Below are 20,778 nucleotides of genomic sequence, written 5' to 3'. Positions count from 1 at the left end.
GGCTGCTTCGCTTCCCATCCAGCTCCCTGCCTGTGGCCTGGGAAAGCAGTGGAGGACGGCCCAAAGCCTTGGGACCCTGCACCCGCGTGGGAGACCCGGAAGAAGCTCTCCTTTCCGGATCGACTCAACTCTGGCTGTTGCAGCCACTTGGGGAGTTACCCAGTCAATGGAATATTTTTCTATCTCTCCTTCTCTCTGTAAATCTGCCTTTCTGGTAATAATAATAATTTTTTTAAAGACTTTTTCTTACTTTTTTTTAAAGATTTATTTTATTTTTATTACAAAGTCAGATATACTGAGAGGAGTAGAGACAGAGAGGAAGTGGAGCTGCCGGGATTAGAACCAGCGGCCATATGGGAACAAGGCAAGGACCTTAGCCACTAGATTTATTTTTATTGTAAAGTCAGATATACAGAGAGGAAGATCTTCGGTCCATTGATTCACTCCTCAAGCAGCTGCAATGGCTGGAGCTGAGCTGATGCGAAGCCAGGAGCCAGGAGCCTCTCCTGGGTCTCCCACGTGGGCGCAGGGTTCCAAGATTTTGGGCTGTCCTCCACTGCTTTCCCAAGCCACAAGCAGGGAGCTGGATGGGAAGCAGGGCAGCTGGGATTAGAACCAGCACCCAAATGGGATCCCGGGGCGTTCAAGGCAAGGACTTAAGCCGCTAGGCCACCGTGCCGGGCCGTTTTTTTTTAAGAAAAGCCACAGTCAAGTCTTAAGACTCACAGACCAGCTGGCATGGGGGCCGATGAGCACCATTTTACCCTTGGCCTGGGGTAAAATGTGCTTTATCCAGAGCCTGAAGGGTCAGCGGGAATTGGAGGTGGGGAGGAAGAACTTTCTAGAACAGAGAACAACCAGTGCAAAGAAGTGCCCCTCTCCCCGAGAGCTAGTGCTTCCTTTCCTATCCACCCACTTCCTCAGGCAGCCTAGCCCTCGCACCTGTCACCTTCCAGGGCTTTCCTCCTCCTGATGTGTGCGCGTGGGGGGGACCCAGAGGGACCAGAAGCCATATGGGAAGTGTCTTCTGAGGCTGCCGCTCAGTGGGTTGATGACCCAACAACGGGGTGATGAGACCACCTGAACAAATGCACTGGTGGGCATCCGGGTTCTGCAGGATAATTCTAGCTTTACCCCTGGGACTCTGACCTGATCCCCACCCTGGGCAGGCTGTGGCACTGGAAGCCGCCCTCTTCTACAGGGGTGGGGTGGGTGCGGGTATCCCAACGACTGACCACACCACACAGAAGGCCCTGGTGACCGGGCCAGAGGCCACCTCCCCTCTCCCAGGGGTGGGGCCTGGCCAGGCTAGCCAGCCAGGTCTGTCTTTGTAATGGGGTTGCAGGATGACTGGGAGTCTGAAGGGACTGGGCTTTCCCCAAGGTCATGGCCCAAGGGGGAGCAGGGCCAGGGCCGGGTGGGTGGGCCTGCCACTGTAGCAGCAGCCCCTGGGGCTGCCATGGGGCCTGTGCTGCTGAGTCACTGGTGTGGGGCGGGGCTGGGCAGTGGCAGGGTGGCGCCCTTGCCCTCACCCAGGTGCACCACTGGGGGCGGTCCCCCCCTCCCACCACATTCCCCGGGGCCTTTCAGTGCAGGCTTCTTTCTGTGCAGCCTGCTTGGCCAGTGGCCCCGGCTGGTGCAGCCTGCGGGCCCCTGTACAGCACCTGGTCAGCGGTGGGGCTGGGCAGGCAGCTGGAGGGACGTGCAGAACCGGACAGAAACGGAAGGAGGGGGAGGTGCCTGCTGGTTTCGTTTTGAGCCCAGGCCCTGCCCCTTCCTCACCCGGGCTCCCCACAGACCCTGCTTTCTGGGAAACTTGGTCATGGCTTCCTCTGGCCAGCCCCCTGCACACCCCACTCCCCTGGCTTTCCAGTGGTCATGTGCCTCTTACTCCAGGTCATTCAAGGTTCTGGGCTGCCCAACCTTCTAGAAGGTTCTGTGCGGCCCCTGGCCGCCCCCGCGACATTAAGGCCTGATCCATCTCTGGGGTGGGGCCTGCCTGGCAGGGCGGGGAGCGGTATCCCAAGGCCTCCACCCACTGCAAGGCAGGAGCAGCCTACCAGATGTGTCTAGATAGGAGCCCCCATCTCCCAGAGAGTGAATGTCCTTGGCGACCCAGTGGGCTCGATGCCAGCAGACAGGGCTCTGATCTGCGATGCACAGGGTCAGACTTGGCTTTGGGGTCTGTGTGATCCTCCATCTGCTGGGTCACTCCCCAGATGGCTGCCACGGCCAAAGCCAGGATACAGGGAACCCAGCTGCTTTTCCCAGCTGCCTTACCAGGAAGCTGGAGCAGCCAGGACTCACACACACACTCACGGCATGCTCATGCTGCAGCTTAACTCGCTATGCCACAATGCAGGCCCTCCCCCCCAGCACAAAAGTATTTACAAGACCCACTGAGAGCTGGTACTGCAGCTGTGTCAGCATCCTGTATGTGCCCATTTCAAGTCCCGCTGCCTCTGTTTTCCTGCCAGGAGGCGCCCTGGGTGACGACAGGAATGGCTCCAGTACCTGGTACCCAGCCAGGAGACCCGGATGGAGCTTCTGGCTCCCTGCTTCCTCATGGATATTGTGGGAACTGGGGGCAGGGGTTGCCCGGGAGCTCTGGCTTGAGCAAAGTGGCAGCCCTGGGGTGTCCATGAGGATGTGTCCCCGCCCTGGAGTGGTCTCCTGAGCCAGCTGCAGCATGCATTCTCTGAGGACTGCTCACTGTGGCCTCCTGGAGCTGGACCAGAAGTTGGCCCTCCGATTTGGGTGTCCCAAGCTCCGGCTACATGGGGACACCCACCCATGCGGTGGTCAAGTTCTCTGCTGCCAGATAAGTACCCGGGTGACAGGAGCCATGAAACCTGGACCATATTGGAGTCCACTGCCGGTCACTGGCACCCCTGATGGTCCTATGGGCAGGGGGTGGGTGTTCTGACTTGTAGCGCCTAGCAGAGGCGTTGCCTGGTGGGTGATCTCCATGGGTTTGATATAGGGAATGGGCGGGGTACTCAAGGTGCCCACGGGTCTCGAGGAGGGTGCTTGCCCAGCGATACCTACGCCCTGGATAGCACAGGGCACTTGGGCCTTACATGGAGAGGGGGCATCAGCCTGAACCACAAAACAGGGCGTCAGGCCCAGAAAGATGGCCTAGTGGCTAAATCCTTGCCTTGCAAGGACCGGGATCCCATGTAGGTACCAGTTCTAATCCTGGCAACCCCACTTCCCATCCAGCTCCCTGCTGTGCCCTGGGAAAGCAGTGGAGGACGGCCCAAAGCCTTGGGACCCTGCACCCACATGGGAGACCCAGAAGAAGCTCCTGGCTCCTGTTTTTGGATTAGCTCAGCTCTGGCCACTGTGGACACTTGGGGAGTGAACCAGCTGACAGAAGATCTTTCTGTCTCTCCTTTTCCTTATAAATCTGACTTTCTAATACAAATTAAAATCAATCTTAAAAAAAAAAACAAGGGTCTTGGATTAGCAGGTGGCTTAGCCTGGTGGTGTTCCCAATGTATTGGGGAGGGTGGGCGGATTAGGGGAGAGAACCCTGGAACCTGCAGAACAGTCTAGAAGTTTCTGGGTGTTCTGTTTCTAGGAAGCTCCAGCTCTGAAGGGAATGGGGAAGAAAAGCCCACGGTTTCTCTCAGGCCTGGCGTGAGGTGCTCAGTTGTTTTGAGGAAGGCCACAAAACAGCACACGCAGCAGGGACCCTGGCCCACAGTAACCACTGCATGGACATTGCATGGCGTGACAGGGGAAGGGGGCACTTCTTGGTCACACCCCAAGGTGTAAGGCTGGGGGAGTAGCCATCCCATCCTTGTCCCCAAGCCCAGCTGTGGACTGGGACCCCCACCCCAACATGGCTTTAGGTTTCCTCTTTGTCGTCTCGGCCCTGTGGTGTCCAGGCCTGGGCCCAGAGTGACAGCTGGGCCCTGGAGGAGGGGCTGCTGGCACCTGGAATGGGACCTCCCTCCATACCCCTTTGTCCCAGCTACCAAGTTCAAGGTGGGGCGGCATGAGCCTGGGCGGTGGGCTCTGATTGGTGGAGAGGGGCTTCTCTACATTAGCAGGCGCCCACAGCACAGAGACCCTGGGCTTTTGCTCTCTGACAGGGCCTGGCATGGGGAGAGGATGCCGCGGCCCCCAACAGCAGCACGTGGGCTCAGTTTGCGTTTGGTTGCAGGTTCCGTTGTTGGCGAACCCCAAGGAGGCAGGTCCCAGAGACAGCGAGCAGCGTCCCCCTCCCCAGGGCCTGCTGCAGGGCCTGGGCGCAGAGGAAACCAAGGTCCAGGGAGCGGTCACACGGCCAAGTGCGTGGGCGTACTGGGCTGCTTCAGCCGCAGGGTCTCGCAAAGCCAGCCAGCAAAGTCCACTTCCTCTACCTCGGACCGCTTGATGAAGGCGTGGTTCTGCAAGGGGACAACATGTCACCACCCGCCGGGGACTCGGATGCAGTTGAAGCCAGCCTTGGGCAGGCCCCCCTCAGCTTGCAGGGGAGGGTGGGTCCTGGGATCTTCCCTGGGTTCCATGGACCCTTCCCTGGGTCAGGACTGTCATGGCCACTACATCACACACAGAGCACCGGCAGGTTCCAGCCTAGGCAGGCTGGGTGGGCCGGGAGGGAGCAGGTTTTGGGGGTATCCAGGCCGCAGGAGCCCACGCAGGTCCCGGCTCCCTCTGCCGAAGCTGCGCTCAGCAAGGACAGACTGCTGTCTCAGTCCCAGGAGTGGTGCAGGTTCCCTCAGTGGGGGGTGTGCCCCCTTGTCCCCCACTGGCTAGCCAGGGGAGGGAGGGCGCAGAAGGGGTGGGGCCCAGGATCCAGGGCAGGGCTGCACCTGACTCCCTCCCGCCAGATCTGCCACTCAGCTCCTGCAGGAAGCTGATGGGAGGCTCCCACAGCCCAGCCAGCAGGGAACTGGACGCCCTGGCCAGGACTCCTCCTTCCCAGGGCTCTCACCATGAGCATCTTGAGGTCTGCTCGTTCTGCCGGGTTCTTGATGAGGCTGCGGAAACAAGGCAGGTGGTCGGCGGGCCGGAATCAGCCCTTACGCCCCGGGACAGAGGACACGGAGGGAGGTCCCCACCCTTACCAGACTGACCCCCCAAGCAGCTGGACAGGCAAACTGCCCATTTAAGAAGCCGAGCTGTAGGTACAGCCAATGGCTCAAGGGAAGTGGTACTCAGAGCCCCCCATGGAGTCAGGTGCTCACACCTACCTGCCCAGGGCCCTGTGAGGGGTCGCCAGCGCTGCCCTCCCCCGCCACAGCTGAGGCTGCAAGTCACATGGAGCCCTGGCTCATCTTCCCCGCCCCAGTCCCTCCATTCCTCAGCACCCCACAGAATTCCTGGGAACTGGTTTCCTGGGGTGGGCACAGTGTGAGTCTTACCATTTATTTACAAACTCCTGGAAGTCGGCGGTGAACACACTGCTGGGCAGTTTGGGAGGTGGCTGTGGAGGGGGCAGACGTAGGGGTATCAGCTGGCGGAACCCCTTATCTTTCCCCCAAGACTGCTCCTCTGGGAGCAGGAGGCTCGGAATCGCCTGTCACCTGCCTCCAACACCTGCGTGCTCTGGGTGGTGATGACCCAGGGAGCAGCAACCGAGGCACGGGGCCAGGGTGCCTCTCGCACTCAAGGGTGGAGGGCGACGCCCTGTCACCAGACACAGGCGCAGCTCCGCCCACCGTGTCTTGGCCACACCACCGATGCCAATGCTGTAGTGCGGGCACCCAACCTCTCTGCCCCTGGCCCCAGGAGCCCTGGAGATGAAGGGGAGGCCAGCCAGGGATGCCGCCAGGTGGGAGGCCCAGACAGAGCTGCTCGCCACCTGGTACAGGGAGAGGACTGCAGGGGAGCCCACCAGCAGAGACCCATCCCGCACCCTGCTGCAGGGTCAGCCCAACCCTGGGGGGGCAGAGATCACTCCTACAGGAGCCCCGCATATGGAAACCCCAGGACCCAGAGCTCAAGAGGAGAAGGGGCTGCAGGGAGAATCCTGGGCAGGGACGGGTGTGGGAGGCACCGAGGAAGGACAGTGGATGTGCCTGACAAACGGGGTGGTGGGGGGCTCCTTGCTGTGACGCGAGCACGTGTGCACGCACCTCATTCACAATGTAGTCCAGTAGTTCGAAGATGGCCATGGCTGGCCGGCTGTCCACCCCGTGACCTGCACAGTGGGAGAGACTGCTGGGGTGCTGCCGAAGTCAAGGCTGGAGGGAGCCCGTGGGGACTCAGCCTTGCCCAGCCGGGTCCAGCCCAGCTCAGTCTAGGCACGGGGTGGGCAGGCACTCCCTTATGGAGAAACCTCAAGGCAAACAAGAACCCAGGAAAGCAAACCAAACCCCCAAAACCAGAACCACCCCTCAAGAGCCCAGCAGACACAGGCCATTGTGAGCTGTCACATGCTTGGCACAGAGTGGCTTCCGGCTGGGCCAGTCCTGAGCCCCTGCTGCCTGCCGCCCGGCAGGGAAGGGAGTGACAAGGAGCAAGGACAGCCATGTGACCTTGTGCGGTGTGGCTGCTGAGGGAGGCTGCCCCTGTTGGGGACCCAGCTGGGGGTGGGGGCTGGCAGGACACAGTGGCCTGGCGCCTTTCCCCACCCCTGCTCCTGGCCACAGCCCGGGGCCCTGTCCCCTACCATTGCAGAGGGGAGGGGGCCAGGTCTGAGGACAAAGACCTCTCGGTTAAGGTCAGGGCAGCTGCTGTGTGGGACTTAGAGCAGGCAGGGGACGGGGGCGGTACTGACAGCGGGGACCCGCCTGGGCATCTGTGCGGACTGGGGCGTGGGGCAAAGGGCACTGCTCAGCACGGTTCCTCCACATGGGGACCCGAGGCAGCAATGCAGAGAACAGAAAGAAAATGGAGACCCAAGTCCAGGCCGAGGGGTGTGGCCTGGACACAGGCCCTCCCCCGGAGGAGGGGGAGAGGTGCCTTGCTCCGCTGTGCTGTGACACAATCCCCGGACAGACCAGCTGTTCGCCTGGGGACCGGCCGAGCCGCTGCAGCCTCCGGACCCCTCCAGCTGGCAGGCACAGGTGCAGTAAGCAGGCACGCGGCTGCCAGCTGGGTCGCAGGCAGACCATCTGAGGTCGGCTGAGTGTAGCTCGCACTCCGGGGGAGGGGGAGAGCAGACATGGTGGGAGGGGGAGAGACAGTGTTGTGGCGCCCCAGCCGTACCGCTGACGGGGCGTCCCGGGGGCCGTGGGCGCGGTGAGGTGCTGTGAGGCTCTGCGTCCGCCGCGTCCAGCACGGGCTGGCCGAACGTGGCCTCGAGCTCCTTGGCGTCCGGCGGGGGGACGGGGTACCTGCCGATGGCCAGCTCCACCAGGGACAGGCCCATGCTCCAGATATCCGACTGCACCGAGTAGTGGGTGCCCTGCAGCCGCTCCGGCTGGCGGGAGGCGGGAGGAGATGCATGTCGGGAACCCAGGAGCCAACAGGGAACAGGCCAGGGCCGCCCACTCCCCTCCCAGCCCCAGCCCCACAGGCCCAGGTCACCACTCTGTCCAAACAGCTAAGGGACAATGGCAAAAGATGCCACCCCTCTGCAGGGAATATCAGTTTGAGTCCTGGCTGCTCCACGTCCTATCCACCTCCCTGAGAAAGCGCCTGGGAAGGAAGGGGAGGTTGGCCGAGGGCTTGGACCCTGCATCCGTGTGGGAGGTTCGTTGCAGCCGAGGCCTTGGGGCCGCAGCTCTGGGCTGGACTGAGAGGGCTCTGGGGCTGCCCGTGAGCTGATGCCCTTGGCCAACTTGGCTCCTCCACACTCCAATTCCAGGTTCCTGGCACAGGGCCAACCTCGACCGCACGTTCACCACCACCAAGGCCCAGGGCCCAGACACAGACCCTGTGAGCAGCCGTGGACCCTGGGCAAGGGCCGGCCTTGGAGAACTTTCTGGAAGCCGGGGAGGGGCCCGGCGTGGCGAGGACTCACAGACATGTAGGAGCGCGTGCCCACGAAGGAGTTGGCCATGGAGTCGATGAGCTGCCCGCTGACGCCGAAGTCGCACAGCTTGATCTCGCCCCGGGAGTTGACCAGAATGTTGGAGGGCTTTACGTCTGACAGCAGACGGGGTGACGGTGAGCACCGCTCGCTTCCCCCCACAACCGCCAGGCCTCCCGCCTCCAGCGGGCCCGCTCACCTCGATGCATGATTTGGTGTTTCTCTCGGAGATACGCCAGACCCCGGAGGACCTGCGTGGGGAGGAGGCACGGCTGGGAGCTCAGGGGGGACACGGGTGTGGGGCCCAGCGCGTAAACGCAGGGGGGCGTGTCTGACCCCCACATCCTGCCAGTGCCAATGCTGGCTCGGAGGCAGCTGCAATGGCTCGGTAACCGCACTCACATGGGAGACCCGGACGGAGGTTCCGGCTCCCGGCTTTGCCCTTGATCCATTCCTGTAGGAGCCGAGTGGTTGAAGTCCTAGCCTTGCACGTATCAGGATCCCGTAGGGGCGCCGGTTCTAATCCCAGCTGCTCCACTTCCCATCCAGCTCCCTGCCTGTGGCCTGGGAAAGCAGTGGAGGACGGCCCAAAGCCTTGGGACCCTGCACTTGGGTGGGAGACCAGGAAAGAAGCTTCTGGCTCCGGGCTTTGGATCGGCTCAGCTCTGGCTCTTGTGGCCACTTGGGGAGTGAACCAGAGGATGGAAGATCTTCCTCTCTATCTCTCCTCCTCTGTGTATGTCTACCTTCCCAATAAAAATAAGTAAATATTAAAAAAAAAAAAACCTTGTTTCAATAAAGAATGAGATTCAAAGATGAGTTTCATTTTCTTGAAATTTATGTATACCTTGTAACACACATTTTCCACACATTTTTCGGGAGATTTCTCACAGATGGATTAAAAAAAAAAAAATCTTGGCCCCAGAATATAATTTGCTCTAGTTTCCTTCTCCAGGCCCTGTTCGAGTCCCCTGTGGGAATGCACCCCCACACAAACACCCCAGCATGATCCCCCCCCCAGACACACTGCGGAGCTTTAGGTACGTCCCCCGGGCACTTGGGCCAGCGACCGTCAAGGGCCCTCCTACACCCCTCGCCGGGGGGGGTGGGGGGCACTCACCGCAATGCTGACTTTGCCCAGGATCTCTTCCGGAATCCTCTGGGCCTCCTTCAGCACCTGGTCCAGGGAGCCGCCATCCTGGAGGAGGGGACACGCAGGCACGAGAGGGCTGGGATCCTGTGGCCGCATCAGGACACAAGCTGGGCACCGCCCGCCCTCCGCCAGTCTGGCTACTGTTTTCCCAAGGCCGTTTGCCCCTCTCTTCTTGCTGCACTGGGTGACGTGGGGTTGCTGAGGTTGCCACAGTGGGGCTGTGAAGGAGCAGGCCACGGATAACCAGCAACACAGCTTCAGGGGCAGGGGAGCGTTCCATGCAGTGTGGGGGGCCGTGACAAGAAGGCCCAAAACCTTCTAGAATCTGACCAGCCTTGACAGCTCCAGGCTGATGGCAGCTGTGGGAGTGGGTACGGCCTTGGCCTCACTGCCCTTGGGCTCATGACCTTGGCAGCTCCAGAGAGCCTGGTCTGATGCAGGCGCCCCATGTGGACCTACTTTGATCCCCATGGTTTATCAATCTTCCAATAACCAAAGACCAAAACAAAACAAACAATCCCAGGGTCCCCAGTCCGGCTCTGTCAATATGCCCCAGAGGCACAGGAAGTGTTGGCCGAGGGAGGAAACAGGGGGCCGGGGTACTGCAGGGCATGCCCACAAGGTGCCATGAGTGTCCCCCCAGGCAGCGCTCAGGCCTGTGACCTGCTGAGTCACGGCAACAGGATGTGGCCTGGTGTGGGGGAGGAAGCTGCTGCAGCTGGGCTGCAACACCAATCTCACGTCTGACGCCTCACTGCGTGCACGTGTGTATGCGTGTGAGAACATTCCAGAAGGCAAATTTCCTCTCAGGAGGTGGCAAAGAGAACTCTCTTCTAGAATTTGCCCTCATAGCTAAACAACCCGGAAGCCTCCAGCAGTTCCCCTCCCCCACAGCATATGAAGCCTTGTCCCCAACCTGGATGTTCTGTGAAGCCTGTGACAGTCTTATGACATACCCCATTATCGACGACACAGACCAAGATGTGTGCTATGAGGTAACACCCCCCACCAAGGGACTCTGTCACCCAGGGGTCTCGAAGAACCCATGCCCACACGCCCTGTGTTGAAGGGACCAGACCTCCTTGGGAGGTCAGGAGGTGGAAATCGGGGTTGCTCCCCTAGGCAGCAACCCTGCCACAGGGCCCGAGTGAGGCCTGACTAGGTCACTCTCCACATGCTTGCAATGGCTGGGGCTGGCCCAGACTAGCTCCATCTGGGTCCCCTGACCTAGAAGACAAGGATGCAAGGCCTCGAGCCAGCACCAACGCCTCCCGGGGTCAGGGCTCTCTACCCGGCGCTGCAACGTGAGAAGTGAGGGTGCTGTTAGGCTCCCCCAAGGGTCCCGTCGCCTACACATGGACACCATGGTCTTAGAGAACTTTCCCTGCCACAGACCCCCAGAGCAGACCTGATCCTGCCAGTCATATCTCAGTGTTCATGCAACCCTCTCTGAGGCTTTGCACACCCTGCCCCCATAATCCCCTGGTGCAGCAGGTGGCGTCTTGGCCCCTGGTGGCAGACAATGGGGGGCTCCCACAGGGCCTTGCTCAGACCCCTCAGCTTGGTGTGCGATTCTGCTCAAGTTTGCTTCCTGTCTGCATTGCAAAACAGTTGCAGGCGCTGGCCGGCACTCACAAGCTGCCACCGCATCCTGCTTTTGCAAGGGTTCCCCCACCCCACCCCACAGCTGGCCGGCTCCTACCTGCTACCGGCCACTCGGGGGGTAGGTCGCCTCCCCGGGGGCCTGCAGCTCTGACCACTTCTGCTTTCGTTATGCTCCGACCCGCCTGTTTCTGACTGCCAAGTGCTTCAGTCTCTCACCACGATGGCCACATCGACCCGAGGGGGAGGTGGTCTGCAGCCAGACAAGGGCCTGGACTCTGTTCCTGCGTGGGACTCCACATTCCAGACAAGCGCTGGTCAGAGTGGAGGCCCAGCTCCCCCACTCAAGATCCAGTTCCCCCTTGCTAGGGCACCTGGGAAGATGTGGGGGGAGGGAAAAGCTTGGGCCCCCTGCATCCCTGTGGGAGACTGGGCTGGAGCCCCCGGCTCCTGGGTGCAGCCAGGCCCAGCCCCAGCCGTTGTGGCCATGTGGGTGAGTGGGTCGCTGACTGGGAAAGGCTGTGCGTAGGGAGCCCACGTGTGGGGCAGGCGCTCACCATGTGCTCCATGCATATACTGATCTCGCCGTCGCTGTAGAAGGCCCCGTAGAAGCCCACGATGTAGGGCGAGTTGCACTCGTGCAGCACCTGCAGCTCACGGATGATCTGGTTCCGGGTGGCTGGCTTGATCTCTAGGTGGATCAGCTGTAGGGGGGGAGGAGGGCGAGGCCCGGCTGCTGAGGGTGACACTTCCGGCCGGGGCCCACTCAGGGAGAGGCAGGCACACCAGGCCACAGAGCATGGGCTCCACGGACAGGAAGGGAAGTCACCGGGTGCAGTGTGTGTGACACGGCTCATGGATGGGGCTGCTTTCTGCAGAAGAATGTTCTAGAACCTTCCAGACTAGAGCCCTATTGATGTGTACTACTAAAAAGGCCCACCACACCTTCCAGAAAGAGTAAGTGGACAGATGCTTCTAGAACACTGGGTTCTAATAGAAGCCCCACCAAGGTCAATTCGCAGTGTCTCAGGTCACAAACCAGGGACTCCCAGAGAATGGGCAGCCAAGGGCAGAGATGCCCAGCCAACACCCCTGGGGCAAAAAACCCAGGGCATCAGTCAGGGTGGCGCCAGGGACCGTCAGCCCCACACTGGTAGCTGACGGGGGAAGGGGATCACCAGGCTATGAGACCTCGAGGCTTGCATATGTGGGGGGTGGGCTGCAGAGAAGGGAAGAGAGGGTGGGCAGGTTGGCCTGTGGGGAGGGGGACGAAGAACCAAGCTGGTGCCCAGCAGATGGCAGGAGAAGATGACCCGGAGGCTGGAGTTTCCAGAAAGCCCTGGGAGAGGGATGCCCAACGGAAGGGGAGGCGAGGAGCTGCTCAGGGGTGGGGGAGGCAGCAAGGCGGGCAGGAGGGGGCGCAGCAGGGAGCAGGCCCCAGCATGTGACCTTGAAGACTCTCTGTAGACCCCATGGGCAGATGTCAGGGCCCAGGCCACCCCGACACCAAGCACAGCCCTGTAGCCTGCTCCTCGGCCCAGGCCCTGCTCGATAAACCACCACACCCACAGCGCCGACAGGGGCTCAGCGGCCAGCAACAGGTCCATGTGGAAGACGAGGCAGCAGTGGGATTGGGGTGCATGCCCGGATGCCGGGGAAAGGATGAATGGCAGGGAGGCAGGTGGCCAGCGGATGAGCGGGACCCCACACATGTGGAGGTGGCTTTTACTGGGACTCAGGAGAGAGGGTCTGTGACCCCCGTCTGGGTGCATGGCAAAGCCAGCCCCGTGCCTGACCCTGACCGGCCCTGACCCAGCCTGGAACGTGGAGCTGCCCTGGTGTCAGTGAGAATGGGTGTCAGCTGGCAGCACTGCCGACAGACAGGCCAGGGCAGCAACCTGCAGCCATATGACCTTGGGCGAGTCACAGGACACACAGGCAGGACACTGGTCTGCTGGGAGTGCACACGTATGTAACAGACACATGAACAGACACACGTGGGTGTCACACGACAAATTTCATCACCCAGCCTGCCCAAGTCAAGTAACACAGGATTGGCAACACGCTGCAGGAGCCCCAAGGCCCACACTGAGCAAATGAGACACAGAACACACAAGCGTGACACAGTCACAAAGACGGGGGCAGGCATGTGGCCTGGACACCAGGATGCCTGGTGACTGGATCACAGGGACCCAGTGTCAAGTCCTGTCTGAATTTCCCATCCAGCTTCCTGCCTGTGGCCTGGGAAAGCAGTGGAGGACGGCCCAAAGCCTTGGGACCCTGCACCTGCATGGGAGATCTGGAAGAGGCTCCTGGCTTCTGGCTCCTGGCTTTGGATCTGTTCAGTTCTGGCCATTGTGGCCACGTGGGGAGTGAACCAGTGGAGTGAAGAACCTTCACTCTGTCTCCTTCTCTCAACATGGAGTGCACAGCGCCTTCTGGACTGCCCAGCTCTGCCATAAGCGTTTGCACGGGGTGGGGGGTGGGAATTGGGTCACCGTGTCCTAACGCTCCGCGGGTTACTTCAGCTCTTGTGTCCTTCAGCCTGACAAGGCAGACAAGGGCTCCCAGCCTGACTGCAAGGTGACCCCAGACTGTTCCAGACCACGGAGTCCCTCCCCACACCCTGCATGTGGCCCCTATTACTCCCGACACTTGGGTCAGTGTCATAGCACCATGGGCCCCTTTACCTCCACGGGAGACCCTGCCTCACTCCAGGGGACGAATCCCCAACATAAACACAAGGCAGGTCACTGGCAGGCCATGAAGCGCAGAACAGGGGAGCAAGCTGGGGGACCCTGCCCGCATCGTGGATGTGGGAATCTCCAGGTTGGGGGGTGGATGAGTAAGCTTGTCTATGACATCTTGGCCAGGCTGTCGGTTCAAACGCTGGGCTCTAAGTCTCTAGAGATGGGCGTGACCCTTACCCATCGGATGCTGAGGGAACAGGTGGCCCTCTGCGTGTATGTGTGCGTGTGTGTTGGGGGGGGGTCTCACCCCATCAGGTGCAGTTGTTCAGAGCCAAAGAGGGTGATTCCCCCAGAACGCGTTGGGGCACCAGCTGCCCCCTTCGCCCTCCTATGTGGAGTCCCTGTGAAGGCAGGCACCAGGCCCTAATACTGTTCGCTCTCTGTCCACAGCCCTGCAGCACGTCCCGGTCCCCTGCCCTATCGGCGCCACTTACCTTCCTGGCCATGATAAGCCCCGAGGGCCGGTGCCGCACCTTGGTGACCACCCCGCCATTGCCGGCCCCCAGCTCTGAGATCCTTTCGAAGTCATCGTCCTTGAGCTCGCCGACCTTGGCCTTCTGGGTGAGGAAGGCCTCCAGGCGCCGCCTCTGCTGCTCGTCCAACTCAAGCTCCTCAAGCTTCTTGTGCAGGTCCACCAGGCTCGCTCTGCGGGGAGTCGGCGATCAGCAGGGGGAGCACAGGCTGTGGGGGCTCCCATGCGGGAAGCCCCCCATGCAGCTCCTGCCTCGCAGCTGGGAAACGGCTGTGCTGTTCTCTCCCTGCTTCTCAAATACAACACGTGGACGAGCCACGCCAGGCACGAGGATGGACCACCTGGCCGTGCAGCGTGACGGGGTCAAGTGCAAGGTCTTTCTCCTTACAGGGAGGACCTCCTGAGCTAGGAAAGAGAGGTGCCTGCAAGCCACACCCTCCCATCCCCGGCCCCAGGACCCAAGGAGTCTCCCTGGAAACAAAGCATTGGATCAACAATCCCCACAAGGAAGGCTGGGGAGGCCTCCGCTGGAGCAGGTGCCTTAAGGGGCCTTGGTGCCCTGGGGTGGGGCAGCAGATCCAGGCCTTTAGGAAATGCCTGTGGAGCAGACAACACTCCTTGAACTTGGAAAAGCCACTGGTTGACGGTTTGGTCCCATGGCCACCAGAGCCGAGGGCTGAACAAGCCCCCCACAACGAAAAAGGAGCCACAAGCCCCGGCTGGGTCTCACTCCAGAGAAGTGGGGGGGGACACAGGACAGGTGTGTGCAGCCCCCACCCCCGCAGGAGAGAACAGCTCACACCAGGATTGAGTAACCGCCCGGGTCACCATGCAACCCAGCCAGGGAGGTTGTCCCTGAGAGCTGGGGGGTGGTCCAGGGGGCTGCTCCAGAATGCTGACAGGTGTGAGAAAAGTCAAGCAAGCAAAGCAATTAACAACTCCACCCCCAGCTCCATGGGGTCCAGGGACACACCCCCTTGGCCACCTGGGCTCCCCTGGCTTTGTAGGGTAGCAGGCTAACAAGGGGGTGCAGGTCCCCAGGACCAGCCCCACCTGCCTCCACAGCAGAGCGTCATCCTGCCACCCCGCAGTGTGGGAGACCACAGAACCAGGCCCACTTGGTTGTCTGGGGGACCCACACAAGTACAGAGCATGGACCCCTACCCAGGACTCTGGGGATGGAGAGAGGCGATGCTGGGGCCGGACCTCACCTGGGTACCTCAACATACAGGGCACCTCATCGTCCCACCCCGGGATGCTCTTAGCAGTGGGCCTTCTCCCTAAGACCTCAATCTTATAGCCTCCACTTCATCCCACTTTCAAATCTGCCCTGAGTTTTAGGGGGAGGGGCCTAGCAGGCTCCTTTCCCACCTGATCGCATGGAGCCCCCAACTGCACCCATCAATCTGTTATTCTGGGACCCCGCACCCAACTGCCCCTGCGGAGCCTCCTGCCTTTATCTTCCTAATTCGGGGATCCCACACCTCTTGGCTCCTCTAGCGGGGACCCCTCCAACCCCCCGTCACCCCGACATCGCTCCCGAGCGGGCTGGCTCCTCACAGGGACACCCCCTTGTTCAAGGACCCTCAGCACCAGTCCCTCGCCCCATTGTCAGGACACACGGGTCTGGCGGACCCTTCTTCCAGGGGTCCCCTTTTATCTGGATCTCGGGGGGGCGGGGGTCGGCTCCCCTTCCTACTTTCCCCGGTCCTGCGACCCCCGTCCACTCACTCGGACGCTCCGTCGCTGGTCGGGGACGGACCCTCAGCGATGGTGGGATTGATGGTGAGCGCCGGCAGGACCGGCTTCCTCCGGGCCAGCATCGGGGCTCCGCCTCAGCCGGGGCCCATAGAGGGGGGGCGGGCCGCCGACGCAATCCCGGGGCTGCAGCCGCGGCCTGTGGGCCAGCCCCGGGAAGGAGAAGGGGGCAGGCGGCGCTGCAGGCCGCTGCCGGGACTGCGGACCGGGGAGCCGGAGGCGCCCGAACAAGACGGACGCTGCAGCCGGAGCCCCGGAGGCCGAGACCAGACAAGGTTCTGCTTCGAGAACGCGCGCCGGTCTCTCGCGAGACGTTCGAGTCGCCTGCCCCGATCCGGAGCGAAGCGGTGGAGGCGGGGCCCCGGGCATGCGCAGTAGCTCGTCTCGGCCTGCCGCGCGTGTGCGCCTGCGCGTGTTTACCCCTCCCAGAGAAGCACGCCTCCTCTGGGAGAAAAAAAGGGGGCGGAGACAGCGGGCGGAGCATGCGCACTCGCTCTCCTCGGCCCACCGCGCGGTGAGGAGGGCGATGGTGATGGCGGCGGTTGCTAGAGGCGGCGACCCTGGGAAGTGGGTCCAGATCTGGTTCCCACCTCCTGGGCGGGACTTGAGGGAACCCAGAAACCCCCAAACAGTGCGGGCGCCGCACTTGTTGCACCTGACAGAACTTTCTCTGTCAGAAAGTTGAACACACACAACACGCGGTCTGTGCTTCAGGCGTCTGAGGGGATGGCGGTGAGCATTTTTTAATTTACTATATATTGATTTTTTTTTAAGATTTATTTGAAAGGAAGAACTACGGAGAGAGCCAAAGAGACAGAAACCTCCCGTCGGCTAGGTCACCCGCCCACCCAAAGGGACATAGTGGCCAGGGCTCGGCCAGGTCAAAGCCAGGGGCTCCATCATCCCGATCTGCCACGCGAGTTTAGGGTCCCCAGGCTTTGGGGGGGTCCTCAGCTGTCTTCCCAAGCCACAAGCAGGGAGCTGGAAGGGAAGTAGAGCAGCTGGGAATCAAACTGGTACCCCTGTGGAATGCTGGCGCTGCAGGTGGTCGCTTTTCCCCCTATGCCACAACGCCAGCCTCACATCATTGGAACCTTGTTTTAAAAAAAAACTCGAACAAAGATTGAGCATGTTGACTTGCACACATTGTGTTCAGGTTAATGGTGAAATACTATGCCACAAAACGGCCGGCCTCACGGTTTTATTTAAGCACGTGGCTCAGTGTCATGGGGCACACCCATCCCAGCCTTGCACCCCGTTTCCAGAGCCTTCTTTCCTTGCCCCAGCTGTCCACCCTCCTTCCTGTCCCTGCAATCAAGGGCCTCTCTTGGGGTGGGTCCCCAGGGGCACCCCAAGTCACCACCCATGCCAGCCTCACTTCCTTGCAAGCTGTGTTCGAAGTGGCTTCCGACGTGGGGCGTCATTGCTGTCGGGAGGCCAGGGTGCCATGGTGTAAGGTGCGAGTGCACCACGGTTGGGGTGTGTGGGGAGATGCCTTGCTGAAGCCTGGGGCAGCCATGCTCTGGGTATATGATTAGGGGCTGGCCAAGGACAGGGCACAGGAAAAAAAACACACAGGAAGTAATATCACTAGAAATAAAAGGCATCTCCCCTCAAAACTCGCCACTCGTGTTTTCAGATTGTCAGACGTCTCAGCCTTTCTAGAACCATTGCCACCACTATTTGGTGTCCAAGCGGGAGAGAAAAGGGGGAACTTGGGCCATACCCTCCCCCCCAGGCTGGCGCAGATTGTCAGGTCCCCAGGTTCTGCTCTTGGTACTTTATTCAAGCAGGCCCGTTAGTACACCCTTTTAAAATTTTATTTTTAAAAAATGATTTGGGCCCGGCGGCGTGGCCTAGCGGCTAAAGTCCTCGCCTTGAACGCTCTGGGATCCCGTATGGGCACCGGTTCTAATCCCGGCAGCTCCACTTCCCATCCGGCCCCCTGCTTGTGGCCTGGGAAGACAGTTGAGGACGGCCCAAAGCCTTTGGGACCCTGCACCCTTGTGGGAGACCCGGAACAGGTTTCTGGTTCCTGGCTTCGGATCGGCACAGCACCTGCCGTTGCGGCTCACTTGGGGAGTGAATCATCGGACGGAAGATCTTCCTTTCTGTCTCTCCTCCTCTATGTATATCTGACTTTTCAATAAAAATAAAATAAATCTTCTAAAAAATTTTTTAAATAAAAAAATTATTGATTTTTATTGAAAAGGAAGATATACACAGAGGAGAGACAGAGAGGAAGATCTTCCGTCCATTGATTCACTCCCCAAATAGCTGCAATGGCTGGAGCTGAGCCGATCTGAAGCCAGGAGCTAGGAGCCTCTCCTGGGTCTCCCACGCAGGTGCAGGGTCCCAAGGCTCCGGGCCATCCTCGACTGCTTTCCCAGGCCACAAGCAGGGAGCCGGATGGGAAGTGGGGCAGCCGGAATTAGAACCAGTGCCCATATGGGATCCCAGAGTCTGCAAGGCGAGGACTTTAGCTACTATGCTATCACACCGGGCCCTTAAAACTTTATTAATTTAAAATGCAGAATAACAGAGAGTGGTCCTCCATCTGCTAGTTCACTCCCAAATTGGCTACAACGGACAAAGCTGGGTGAGGGCAGAGCCAAGGCTAACATAGGGAAAGAACCAGCCAATGAAAAATCCTCGATTCTTCCTGTCCCACCTTCTCCATCACTCCAACTCTTAAAAGAACAATGCTTTGCCTGTCCCTGTGCATGCGTGCACACACCACGCCCTGTGCCCTTCACCCCCTCCTGCCCTCCAGGGTATCTATATTTCGGGGTAATCATTGTTGCCCAGGACAGTTTTCTCAGAACACAGGTTCCCTGGATCTCGGGCCCCGGGGGGCTCCTGCTTTGCTCGCTGCTCCTGAGCCAGACAGTGCTAACAGCTTTCCGGAGACATCCCATGCCAGGAAACATTCTATCTGCCACTGGCAGTGCCCGAGCTGCTGCCATGTGGGCACCCAGCTCCTATCTAGCCCAGCACCACGCACTTTATCGCCCTCACCTGCACGCTGCCTTAACGGCTGAACAGCTCTGCTGCCGCTCACAGGGCAAAGCTGGTGACATCTCTCTTGGCCACCCCGGGACCCAGCAGTTGGGCTCCTGGAGCCACAAGCCACAAGACTCTCTCTGATTGTCCCTGGAAGGGGGCTGGACCGGTACTGTGGCACATGGAAATGTGACTCCTGGTTCCCGGCACTCGCCTGGCCCTGCCACGGCTGTGGTGGGCATTTGAGGAGCGCACCAGTAGATGGAAGATTCTCTCTGTTTCTGTGGCTCTACTTCTCAAGAATTTGAAGGGAAGAGTTCCAAAAAAGACAAATCTTCCATCTGCTGGTTTATTCCCCCAAATGACCACAGTGGTCTGGGCTAGGCCAGACAAAACCAGGAGCCCAAAGCTTCTTCCCAGTCTCCCATGGCGGTAACAGGGCCCCAAACACTTGGACCATCCCCTGCTGACTCCCAGGCATGTGAGGAGGGAGCTGGGTGCAAAGTGGGGCAGCCAGGGTTTGAACATGTGCCCATGTGGGATGCTGGCAAGGTAGGTGATAGACTTAACGCAGTATACCACAGTGCCAGGCCCAATCTTTTTTTTTTTTTTTTTTAATAATTCCTTGGGCCTGACACAGAAGCCTAGAGACTAAAGTCTTCGTCTTGTATGCGCCAGAATCCCCTATGGGGGACAGGTCTGATCCAAGCTCCACTTCACTTCCAGCTCCCTGCCTGTGGCCTGGGAAAGCAGTGGAGGACGGCCCAAAGCCTTAGCTGTTGTGGCTGATTAGGAGTGAAGAAGCAGATGGCAGACATTTGTCTATCTTTCCTTCGCTCTGTAAAAATGCCTTTCCAATAAAAATAAATAAAATCTTCTAGGAAATAATGCAAGTGTAGAGGAGTATGAGGAAGAAATGATGACAGATGCCAAATACCACTTCATTAATGTTTTATCTGAGAAGCAGGAACAGAAAGAAGCAAGAGGGTCTAGCTTGTAATCCTTCCCTCCGCAAATGCCCGGATCATCCAGGGCGGGGTCAGGCAAGAGCCGGGAGCTCCAGCTAGGTCCCCAGTCAGGGCGCAGGAGCCCCGGGCACCTGGGCACCTGGGCACCACTGCGGCCCCCCAGGGAGCACATGATCTGTTATAGGGATACTGGTCCAAGCTCTCAGATACGGGCTGTGGGCCCCTGAATCGAGAAGTTTTTTTTTTTTAATTTTTATTTATTGAAGATATATTTATTTTTAATGAAAAAAAAACAGATTTACAGAGAGAAGGAGATAGATAGGGAGGAAGGTCTTCCATCTGCTGGTTCACTCCCCAAGTGACCACAACGGCTGGAGCTGAGCTGATCTGAAGCCAGGAACCAGGAGCCAGAAACTCCCACGTGGGTGCAGGGTCCCAAGGCTTTGGGCCGTCCTCTACTGCTTTCCCAGGCCTCCAGTAGGGAGCTGGATGGAAAAATGGAGTAACCTGGATTCGAACCGGCATTTAGATGGGATTCCAGTGCCACAGGCGGAGGCTTAGCGTGCTATGCCACCACGTTGGCCCTAGCAGTGTTTGAGTTTGCAATGCAGGTGTCACAGGGTGTGGGGACTGGATGTAAGACCCCCTGCAGACACCACCCTCCAGGTACTCTGACATGTCTTGGTGATGACATCGTAGTGGGTTGGATACACAGCCTAAGGATGCTGAGGTTGCTGGGCCCGTCACTGCCTCTGACGAGAATGGCCACGCAGGCCTGGGAGGAGCTCCCCACGTGGGATCCTGCTGCGGCAGGAATTTCAGATGCGGGATCAGTAGATGCTGTGGCCTCTCTCTTATATACACTTTGAGGGCACAAAAATACGTTGTGTCTTTCCCGAGCAAGGCAGCCGGGTAAAACACAGAAACGAAGAGGTGCTTGGTTTTTGCACACCATGAGGTTGTTCAGATGTGGAGGTTTGCCTGTGAGTGAAGTGGGGTTCTCTCTTTGGGCATGCACAGTGAGATGAGGTTGGGGAGCCCCCTGGGTGGCTGGTGGGAAGCTGGGAGTGGGTGGAAAGGCAGTGACCTGTGATGTCCTACAGAGGGCGCCTGGAGCTACGCACAATCGCACACAGCCACAT

The 20,778-nt window shown here is 59.7% G+C and overlaps 1 protein-coding gene across 2 annotated transcripts in view; it reads right to left on the bottom strand.

The window, feature by feature from the left end:
- Positions 1–4,154: 4,154 nt before the first annotated feature.
- The window catches only part of MAP2K2 (mitogen-activated protein kinase kinase 2), a 57,793-nt gene continuing 41,169 nt past the window's right edge, over positions 4,155–20,778 (bottom strand). Inside the window, exons 1-11 of one of the 2 annotated variants that reach the window (XM_004595630.2) lie at positions 15,639–16,105; positions 13,870–14,080; positions 11,243–11,389; positions 9,051–9,128; positions 8,130–8,181; positions 7,922–8,046; positions 7,165–7,378; positions 6,090–6,154; positions 5,376–5,437; positions 4,946–4,991; positions 4,155–4,397 (exon numbers count right to left, since the gene is read on the bottom strand). In XM_004595630.2, coding sequence (XP_004595687.2) covers positions 4,287–4,397; positions 4,946–4,991; positions 5,376–5,437; positions 6,090–6,154; positions 7,165–7,378; positions 7,922–8,046; positions 8,130–8,181; positions 9,051–9,128; positions 11,243–11,389; positions 13,870–14,080; positions 15,639–15,730 — 1,203 coding nt within the window. In that variant the 5' untranslated portion in view covers positions 15,731–16,105 and the 3' untranslated portion in view covers positions 4,155–4,286. Of the gene's footprint in view, positions 4,398–4,945; positions 4,992–5,375; positions 5,438–6,089; positions 6,155–7,164; positions 7,379–7,921; positions 8,047–8,129; positions 8,182–9,050; positions 9,129–11,242; positions 11,390–13,869; positions 14,081–15,638; positions 16,106–20,778 lie in introns of those variants that run through there. The other variant, XM_058658108.1, reaches the window with a different exon arrangement.

This window comes from Ochotona princeps, chromosome 33, assembly GCF_030435755.1.
Source record: "Ochotona princeps isolate mOchPri1 chromosome 33, mOchPri1.hap1, whole genome shotgun sequence".
In the NCBI taxonomy this organism is placed as follows: Eukaryota; Metazoa; Chordata; class Mammalia; order Lagomorpha; family Ochotonidae; genus Ochotona; species Ochotona princeps.
The sequence above is the reverse complement of the archived record's forward strand: the minus strand, read 5'-3'. Positions and strand labels throughout refer to the sequence as shown.